Source organism: Lactuca saligna, chromosome 6 (genome assembly GCF_052625555.1).
Source record: "Lactuca saligna cultivar CGN05327 chromosome 6, ASM5262555v1, whole genome shotgun sequence".
Lineage (NCBI taxonomy): Eukaryota > Viridiplantae > Streptophyta > Magnoliopsida > Asterales > Asteraceae > Lactuca > Lactuca saligna.
In genome coordinates, this window is record NC_136422.1 from 42,754,474 (window position 1) to 42,765,182 (window position 10,709).

Below are 10,709 nucleotides of genomic sequence, written 5' to 3' on the forward strand. Positions count from 1 at the left end.
TCTAGACCTTTGTAAGTGTTCAATACTCGATTGTTATCAAACTAGATTGCTAGATCTTAAGCTTGGTCCCATTAAATTCTTGTTCTTGTTTGTTGAGATGTTAATATCTCATAAAGTTTGAAAGTTTATGAATCTATGGCATATTTGGTGTATTTTGTGACATGGATATGGATTTTGGTTGGGTTTTTGATCCATGCATGATATTAGGTCATAAAACCCTCATTTTTTTTACCTAATATGGGTCGAAGACATGCATGTCTATAAATCATCAACTTTTAAGTTAGTTTTGGTGCTAGAATAACTTATAGAAAGGATGGACTTCGGAGTTTGTGGAATAAGTGCTTATTGATTAAGTTCTTGATTTATTAAGCCTTTTGGGACATGGAGAATTGGATTTTGGACCTTTTGGGTGGGATAAAGTTAGAAACTTTATCCTTCTAGGTCACATTTTGGACCAAATCTAAGCTTTGGAGCTCTTGGAACCGGAGAAAACAACTTAATGCCTTAAGCTATTGGAAACCTCGACAACTACAGTGTGGTCATAGGTCACCACGACATGGCAGTGACGACTTTCCTGACTGTTTGGTAGTCAGCAAACCACAACATGAAGACCACGTCATGCCAGTCAGTTGGAGTCAACATCGATTGTTGACTTTGACTGTTGACCTTGAGGGTTGATTTTTTTGTGGATTTTATTTAGACATTAATAACCTGATATGTAAATTAAGGATTTGCCTTGTGTGATTATCCATGTGGGGCCTAGCACCTGTTGTGGGATTTTAAGGACATGTTGGCTTTTGAGCTGGTTTTCGAGGTGATTTTGCTCACAATACTGTTGGACACTAGGGATTGTGTGTGCTTGTAGTCTTTTTGACTTCTGATGTATGTGTTGTATACCAATGTGCATGTTTGTTATATGTAAGTGGGGTGAAATAGACCCGATACAACCTCGTGTTGACATATGATTTGAAATAGACTTAGGGGTGAAATCGACCCGGTACAGCCTTGTGCTGCCTTATGAGTTGAAATAGACTTGGGGGTGAAATAGACCCGACATAGTGTTGAGCTGGCGTATATGTATGGTATGCGGTATTTTGGGGAAATCATTAAGCTTTGTGCTTATGGTTTTCAGTTTATGTTTCAGGTACTTTTAGATCAAAGGGGAAGAGCTCGGGATGTACTTATGGGATGTTTATTGATATACTTTGAATAATTGATGGTTTTGACAAACATATTTGTGAATTGCTTGCTAGATTAGGGCTAAGGATCTGCTAAGCCTGAACCTGACCCCAAATCATGTATGGTTCTGGTACCGGTGATGCTACGGGTTTAGGCTTTGGGGTTAGGTTCATGGATGATCAGATGCGGGAGTTTGTTTCAACATATATTACCCACTATATTCTTGAGAAGACTCATGTCAACTTTGGTATAGTCAAGATGGGTATCTTGGAAATTTTGGATGAGCACATGGGTACTTTTCTTTATGAGATGGTGGTGACAATGGGAGCTTGAACTTTGACTTTAAGAGATTTTCGGGCATGTCCGTCTCCAAAGTTCTTCTGGAAGAAGGACCCGATTATGAGTATGCATTGGTTAGCGGATGTCACGAATGCCTTCTCTACTAGCTGTTTCCCCGAGGGGGCAGAGGTCAGACTTGCTTTATATCTTCTAAAATATAGAGCTCGAGATTAGTGGATGGAGGTTGGACACACTTTGGGAGGCGAGGTGGTTAAGTCTACGACTTGGGAGGTTTTCGTGACAGGGTTTTGGGTTGAGTTTACACCAGTGATCGAGGTCCAACAGTTGGTGAGGGAGTTTCAGGGCCTTCTCCAGACTACTGAGATGATGGTGGAAATCACCGCTATGTTATGTGAGAGGGCGTTGCTAGTTCCACAGTATGTGGCGGATGAGGATATAATGAAGGTGAGGTATCACGATATGTTGAGGAGCGACATCAGGCTATTTATGAGTATATCCAGTTATAGGACATTGGAGGATATGGTGATGAGAGCTAGAGAGAGAGAGAGAGAGAGAGAGAGAGATTGACTAAGAGATGGAGAAGAAGAGGAATATGGATCAGGTTCAGGTTTCGTAGGGATAAGGAAAGGTGGGGAGAGGTGGGATTTTCTTCGTGTATGTTAAGGGAACGAGCCCTTGACTGGTGGGGAGAGGTGACTAGTCAGGTAGAGGCAGATGGAGTCGCACAGATGACATGGACAGAGTTCGTCAAACGTTTAGATTTGGAGTTTGCACCATCTATTGAGGTGCAATGGCTAGTGAGGGAGTTTCATGAGCTCCATCAAACCACCGAGACTGTGGCGGAGATCACTGCCAAGTTCCAGGAATGAGCATTGTTGATCCCACAATATGGTACAGACGAGGATATAAGGAGGATGAGGTATCATTCCATGATGAGGGATGATATCCAAGAGTTTGTAAGCTTTATAGGGAGCAAAACCCTAGATGAGATGGTGGAGAAGGCCCATGAGCGGGAGATGGAGTTGGGGTTCTGCACCAAGCGGAAGCCCGAGTAGGTTCAGATAGCTGTAGGTCAGGATAAAAATACTAAGACCTCTGATTCTTATGGTAGGAGCCAACAGGGCCATGGATGGTGTGCCAAGTGCGGGAGGTCACATGGTGGAGTTTGTTAGGTGACGGGCAGTGTATGTTATACCTATGGTCAGCACGGTCATGTGAGTAGGGATTGGCCCAAGAAAGGCTTGATCTATTTCCACTACAACCAAATCGGCCATAAAAGGGCCGATTGTCTGAGGTTGCAAGGAGGCGGAGGAGGAGGAGCAATGGCGGCACCTATGCCTAACACATTGAGGATCATTGATGGCTGCCCTACCAAGGCGGATGCTCCAACGGTGAAGAGTCGCACATTTCAGTTAACTACCAAGGAGGCTCTGGAAGCGCTAAATGTCATGGATAGTACGTAATTTATTTATCCTGTTTGATATTTATTTGTTTATCATACTATATTTATATAAATGTGCACTTGTATAGGGACCTTTTTGGTCAATGGTAAGTCAGCACATGTTCTTTTTGATTCGGGGGCTACCCGATCATTTGTGTCTCTTACACTCAGCCAGAAGTTTAAGGATGCTCCGGGAATGTTGGATTCCCTGCTTGAGGTTGAGATTGTGGATGACCGCACTGTGAGTGTTGTGAGAGTGTATCGGGACTGTGTCGTAAATGCGCCAGGGGAGAGGTTTCATGTTGATCTAGTCCCGATATCGTTGCTAGGGCTGAAGATGATCGTCGGGATGGATTGGTTGGGGGGCAATGGGGACATGATAGATTGAGAGTGTCAGTTGGTGAGAGTTTGAACCCCAAGTGGGGGAGAACTGACTATTCACAGAGACAGGGCCTCATAGGGGCCAACCCTCTATTCGACTGCGAGAGCAAGGAGACTTCTCCAGTTTGGTTGTTTGGGATTTTTATCATATATCGCGGGTACGAGGGTTAAGACCATGATAGATTTTGGGAGTGTGTTGGTCGTATGATGTTATCGGGATGTCTTTCCCGAGGAGTTTCCTAGATTTCCTCCAGAGAGGCAAGTAAAGTTTCGTATTGATTTGATGCTGGGTGGAGAACTGATAATTAAGGCACCGTACCGACTAGCTCCGCCCGAGATGCAAGAGATGTCTACGCAGCTTCAGGAGCTACTAGACCGAAGGGTTATCCGTCCGAGTAGTTCCCCATTGGGAGAACCGATCCTGTTTGTGAAAAAGAAGGACGGGTCACATAGGATGTGTATTGATAATCAAGATCTGAAAAAGTTAAAAGTGAAAAACCATTATCCGCTCCCGAGTATCGATGATTTTTTCGATCAGCTACAAGGTGCATCTTGGTTCTCCAAGATTGATCTTCGATCGGGGTGCCATCAGATGAGGATTCAGGATGAGGATATACTGAAGACAGCTTTCAGGACTCGGTACGGGCACAATGTGTTTGTGGTGATGCCATTCGGGCTCACCAATGACCCAACATTTTTTATGGATCTCATGAACAGAGTGTGTAGGCTGATGTTGGACTAGTCGGTGATCATGTTTATCGATTATATCTTGGTCTATTCTAAGACCAAGGAGCAACACAAGCAGCACCTAAGAGAGGTATTGGAGACACTGAGAACGGAAAGGCTATATGTCATGTTCTCAAAGTGTGATTTATGGTTGCGAGAGGTGCAGTTTTTGGGGCACATCATAAACCAAGAGGGTATTTCAGTTGATCCAGCCAAGGTTGAGGTAGTGATGCGGTGGGAAGTACCAAAGAATGCATTTGAGATCCGCAACTTCTTGGGTTTAGCCGGCTATTATCGGAGATTCATCTAGGATTTCTCCGAAATCATTGTGCCATTGACCTGTTTGACCTAGAAGAATGTGAATTTTCGGTAGGGTCCGGACCAACAGTCAGGTTTCGAGACCATGAGGTTATGTGAGGTCCCGATTCTAGTACTACCTGAGGGGCTGGATGATTTGGTAGTGTATTTTGATGCATCAATCTGAGGGTTAAGGGAAGTATCGATGTAGAGGGGGCATGTGATCGCGTACGCCTCGAGGTAGTTGAAGCCTCGTGAGTTGAATTACCCCACTCACGACCTGGAATTGGGGGTAGTGGTGTTTTCTCTCAAAATATAGAGGCATTACTTGTACGGAGTTCGGTGCACCATCTTCACTAACCATAAAAGTTTGAAGTATTTGATGGATCAGCAGAACCTCAACATGCGACAGAGGAGGTGGTTGGATGTAATGAATGATTACGATTATGAGATCTTATACCATCCAAGGAACGCCAACGAGGTGGCCGATGCTTTGAACCGCAAGGTGGAAGGTTCTCCGATCGAGAACGTTTGTTTGAGAATGATGGTGATCTCTACATTGATGGATATGATCAAGGAGGCTCAAGTGGAGGGTTTGAAGTGAGAAAATTGGAAGTTAGAGTGGATTCGGAGTCAGATTCCCTTGTTTGTTCGGGATGGTCAGGGCCTTTTGACATAGTATGGCCGAGTGTGGGTTCCGACATCAGGAGGAGTGACACAAAAGATATTGGAAGAGGTCCACTAGTCCAAGTTCTCTGTACGTCCGGGGGCTACAAAAATGCATAAAGACCTGAGACTGAGTTACGGGTGGCTCTGCATGACGTGGGAGATCCCTGGTTCGTGGAGCGGTGCTTAACCTACAGGAAGTTCAACACCGAACATAAGTGGCCTTATGGCAAGGTTCATCCACTACCCATTCCCATGTGTAAATGGGAAGAGATCACCATGGACCTCATCACGAAGTTACCGAGTACAACAATGGGTGTGGATGCCTTATAGGTTATTGTGGATAGATTGACGAAGAGTGCCCACTTTATTCCGATCTCCGAGAGCATCTCTGCTGAGAAATTAGTGCATATTTACATGCGAGAGCTGGTGGCTAGGCATGGGGTGTCAGTGTCAGTAGTCTCTGACCAGGATGTTCGATTTACATGTAGATTCTGGAAGAAGTTCCACGAGGAACTGAGCACTCAGTTACATTTCAGCACAGTGTACCACCCCCTAGCAGATGGCTAGAGCAATAGGACGATCCAGAAACTCGAGGATATGCTTTGGGCATGCGTGTTGGACTTTAGAGGAAGTTAGGACACATACCTCCCACTAGCAGAGTTTTTATATAACCATAGTTATCGTGCTAGTATCGATCGACCTCCGTTTGAGATGTTGTATTGCCGGAGATGTAGGACCCATGTTTGATGGGTTGTGGTTGGACATCGAGTCATGTCAAGCACCGAGGTAGTGCTCAAGACAACCAAGTTAATTCAGAAGGTGCGTGACCAGCTACGAGTCACACAAATCCGTTAGAAAAGCCATGCTGATCGACGTTGATCGGATCTTGAGTTCCAGGTGGAGGGCTTTGTTTTACTGAAAGTGTCACCATGGAAGGGAATCATATGGTTCCAAAAAATGGGAAAGTTAGGGCCCTGATATATTGGCCCATTCATATTTTCGGACTGGGTGGGAATGGTGGCTCACCATTTGGATCTACCGGACGAGCTCAGTCGGATACATAACGCCTTCCATGTGTCTCATCTTCGGAAGTTCGTCACAGACGAGGCCGCAATTATTTCCTTGGATGAAATTCAGGTAAATGAGAGTCTGAACTACATTGAGAGGTCCGTTGCGATTCTGGATAGGAAGACTAAGGTTCTTCAGAACAAGAAGGTGAAGTTAGTAAAGGTGTGATGGCAGCACCAAAGGTGCTCTGAATGGACATGGGAGCCGTAAGAGGAGATGTAAGATCACTACCCAAATTTGTTTGTGTCAGCGGACTTTGAGGATGAAATCTAGTTCAAGTGGGGGATATTTGTAATGCTTTTTCCAAGCATTATTTATTTTAGGTTTTTAGGGATTTGCACTGGGACTCGACGAGCTGGGGAGCCCAACTCGATTAGTAGAGATCGATATTGGACGTGGAGTTGGAATGCCCCAACTTGATGAGTATACATTGTAATGGAAAACCCTAATTTTTTATGTTTAGTACCCTATTTAAAGAACCTAACCATTAGGATTGCCCTCCTTACTAACCTCCTTACTCAGAGAAACCCAAGAACCGCCTCCCCCTATTCTTCATTGAAGTTTGTGTGTTGTGGTGTGATTTTGAAGGAATTCTTGAAGAGAGAAGTAGCAATCTTGGAGTAGTGATCTTGGATCCAGAAACTCTACATCAAGGCCTGCATTTTGAAGGTATAAAGCAATAACCTTGACATGTAGTGTTTTCGATCCCATCTTTTGGTAGTTTTGGGATTTTTTGGAACATTAGGTTGGATGTCCCATGATAAGAGGTTTACATAGGTTAGGAGTGTGTATCTGGCCTCTATAAGACTTCTAGAGGATTAAAGTTGCAAACTTTAATAGCCTCCATGTCCCATTCATGCATTATGTCCACTATGAAGGCTAAAATGGATCTTGGAGAGTATTTCACGCATGCCTGGACATAAAGTTAGAAAATGTACATGATTTGTCCACCCTTGGACATCAGATCTGTGTTTTGGGACGATGTGATGAGAGTTTAAAGGTTTACTAAGTCAAGACCTTCCTCAAAGGAGCTAGGGTTTGAGTCTAAGACATATTAGATGGTCTTTGGGGGTAAAGTTGGAAACTTTACCTTTGTAGACGTCTCTATGGTTAAGGATTTGTTGCATGGAGCTTTAGATTTGATTGAAAGGACCGATTATGTTAAGACCAGGGAAAACTCGATGAGTTGCCCTGACAACTCGGCGAGTTGGATCGGGTTTTCCCATTTTTGGTCTGCAGAGTAAACTCGACGAGTTGGATCGGGTTTTACCATTTTCAGTCTGATGAGTAACTCAGCAAGTTAGTGAGACAAATCGATGAGTTGGTTAGGGGTTTCCCCAATTTTATAAACACCGAAGGGACTCGACGAGTTGCTAGATGCACTCGACAAGTTGGGTCAACATGGACTGTTGACCTTGACTTTGATCAAGGCACTAGGGTATAAGACCTTGTAGGCTTTCCTTGTCATCTCTAGTGAAGACCTCCGTAGTTTCCCGAGCCAAGAGGATAAGACCATGTGGGGGTTCCTATGGCACTTGGAGTAAGACCCTGGATGGTTTCCACGACATCCTTATATGTTTATTGGTACGGTTTATGTTATTGGTAGGATTGGTATGACCTATGTGGCTATTTATCTTATAAAGCTAATATGGATTAAATGATTGTGTGGATTATGTGGGGTATGCTCTGGGGAACTCACTAAGCATTAGATTACAGTTTGTTGATTTGTTTCAGGTACATCTGAGCCTAAGGGCAAGGGTAAGGCTTGATGGTGCAACATGCACTTTTCGCCATTTGATTTGATGGTACACTCTGATATTTGAAATAAAATGTTGATGTTATGGATTTTAAAAACAATTATCATTGTTATTTCATATATTTTTGGGAATATTTTGGTTAATTAAAAATGAAAATTTTATTCGAAAATTTGGGTCGTTACAGGCTACCTCTGCGTTTATTGACTTGTTCCGTTCTGCCGTCTGGTCCCTCTTTTTTTGCTTTACCGGATTACTTCCAGGAGTGATATTAAGGTTGTGTTCTAGAACCTGTCGATCAATGCCTGTAAGATCTGTTGGCTTCCAGGAGAAGACGACGGAGTATTGCTTCAGAAGTGCTACCATTCGTGCCCAGGTTTCGTATGATAAGTGCACCTTGGACTTCTTTGGCATGCGCATGAGTCTGGGGCGGCTATAATTTAGTGGCAATGCTATGCCCTGGCGTTTGTGGCGAGGACCGTCGTCGATCCCTGGGGTGTGTTAAATTTAACGATGCCATGGATCGTCGATGTTACGAGGTGTAGTAAGGAGATTGTCGATAGTCCGAGAAGAATATTGTGTTCTGCTGGGTACCAGATCACAGAGAATTAGACTGTTCTTGTGATTCGGTCCCACTCGTCGTGACTAACAAATGTTAAGGGTAGCCGAATAATGCCCAGGGTCCCGATGAATCCTACCAATGGTCCACTGGTTGGTGGCTGTAGTCCATCCTTCCATGTATCTGGTAGTTGTCGGAAACAATGCTCATAGAGTATATCAGAGCAACTACCATTGTCAATGTATATTCGGTGGACAATCGTGGTACGAATGAATCCAGATATAAAGAGTAGATATCGTGGATCCCAGTTCGATCGTCTGGGATTGCTGCTCGAGAAACTGATGTTGAGTAGGTTTCTCGAGAGTGCCCTAATCTCTTCTTCCACGTAGTGAGGTGTGTTCCATTTATGGGATTTGTAAATAGTGAGTACCTCAGTTTCGTCATATGGGTTTGTCTACAACAGACTGGGATGTTATATCACCATCTGAGGCAGTGAGACATCCCACGACAGGTGCCGGAAAATGCTTTGGAGTACTGGCTCTACTGTTCCTATCGTAAACGGCCGAATCTGTGTGATTAGCACCTAGAGTGGTTCCTGTGTTCTACGCTCGCGGTGGTTTTTGTTGAAAGTCATTGGTGTTCTGAACAGATCTTTTACTGCCATCCCAAATACTGTTGGGGTTAGATCCTCTTTTGCAGAGTACCGACTTCATCTATCAGTCGTATCACTCTAAGGATACGTCCAGATGGTGCCAAATGTTGTGACATGTTCCATAGGGGTTTGGATGCTAGATGATTGATCTGTCCAGAAGGCTTTCCTGAGAATACAAACACAAAAGAATCAATAAAGGACGTCTGGGTGTTCTCCTGGGACATCACTCCACTGATCAAGTTAGTTTTCAGGGAGAGGTAATTTTAGGGTAATATTCGTGAGAGAGAAGATGTATCCCTTCCTTGAGGTAGAAAAGATCCTTTTATACCTGTTTCTAACGGATCGTGGGGACCCCGTCCAAAGAGTGTGAGACGTGGCATCCTCTGACTGGGAGGACCATGCCCATGTTAACTAACCGCCTGATGATGTCAGTTCTAGGAGTCACCTAAGCCTTTTGTCAAGTCCTAATTGGTCGTGAGTGAATGAGAGGAGCACGAGGAATAGTCTTTCCTTGTGAAGGAAAGTGAGTTGTCTCCCCAAGTCCTGGCTCTCTTAGACCGAGATCGGGTCTTGGCCAAGGATTTGGCGTAGTAACATCTCTGTTATGTTTTCCATTACATTTAACATGGCCATTTGTGGTAACATTAAAAAAGGTGCAACACCAACAACGTAGGGGTTCTAAATGGACGTAGGAACCGAAGGACGATATGAGGGAGCATTACCCCGAGTTTTTTGATGTGGGGGACGTCGAGGACGAATTCTAATTGAAGTGGGGGAGAATTGTAACATCCGGATCATGAAGTATGTTTTTCATTTTTAAATCTATCATGGTGGGGATTATCACGGCGTGGTGGAGGCACCACCACGACGTGGCGAGGCAAAAATGGGTCACATGTATTCGAGTCACCACGATGTGGCAGTATTGGCCATGGCATGGTGGTGGCTAGCATGGAAACCCTATTTTTCTGATTTTTTTCCTATTTAAAGGAATGAGGAGGCTAGGGTTTTATCATCCTCAACCTCCATCAATCCCCTCAAGCCCCAAAGAAACCCTAATCACTTTCCTCCATTATTGAGCTAGTTTTGGTGTTCCTTGAAGCTAAAGAATGAACAAGGAGCAAGAAAGAAGCAAATATCAAGGAAGAAAATCTCCATTTTTCACCCTAACACTATTTTGGACCTTTGTAAGTGTCCAAGACTCGATTTTTATCATACTAGGTTCCTAGATCTTGCGATTTCCCATTAACTTTTTGTTCTTGTTTGTTGAGATGTTGAGATCTCATAAAGTTAGCAACTTTATGAATCTATGGGACATTTGGTGTATTTTGTGCGATCGATCTGGAGTTTTATTGGGTTTTTGATCCATACATGAGATTAGGTCATAAAACCCTCATTTTTCACCTAATATGGGTCCGATAAAAGCATTGGAAATGGATGTCTATAAAGAACCAACTTTTAAGTTAGTTTTGGTGTTAGACTCATTTATGGAAAGTATAGACTTCAGAATTTGTGGAATAAGTGCTTAGTGATAATGTTCTTGCCTTATTAAGCCTTTTGGGACATGGAGATTTGGGTTTTGAACCTTTTGGGTGGTCCTAATGGATAAAGTTAGAAACTTGGTCCTTCTTGATTACATTTTGGACCAGATCCAAGCTTTGGAGCTCTTGGAATTGGAGAAAATGA

At 43.7% G+C, this 10,709-nt stretch overlaps 1 protein-coding gene across 1 annotated transcript; it reads left to right on the forward strand.

Annotated features, from left to right (window-relative positions):
- Positions 1-2,801: 2,801 nt before the first annotated feature.
- Positions 2,802-3,308, forward strand: LOC145002488 (uncharacterized). Its single transcript, XM_078961747.1, has 2 exons — positions 2,802-2,934; positions 3,010-3,308. Exons 1-2 carry the CDS (start codon positions 2,802-2,804, stop codon positions 3,306-3,308), a joined length of 432 nt encoding a protein of 143 aa, XP_078817873.1.
- Positions 3,309-10,709: the final 7,401 nt, after the last annotated feature.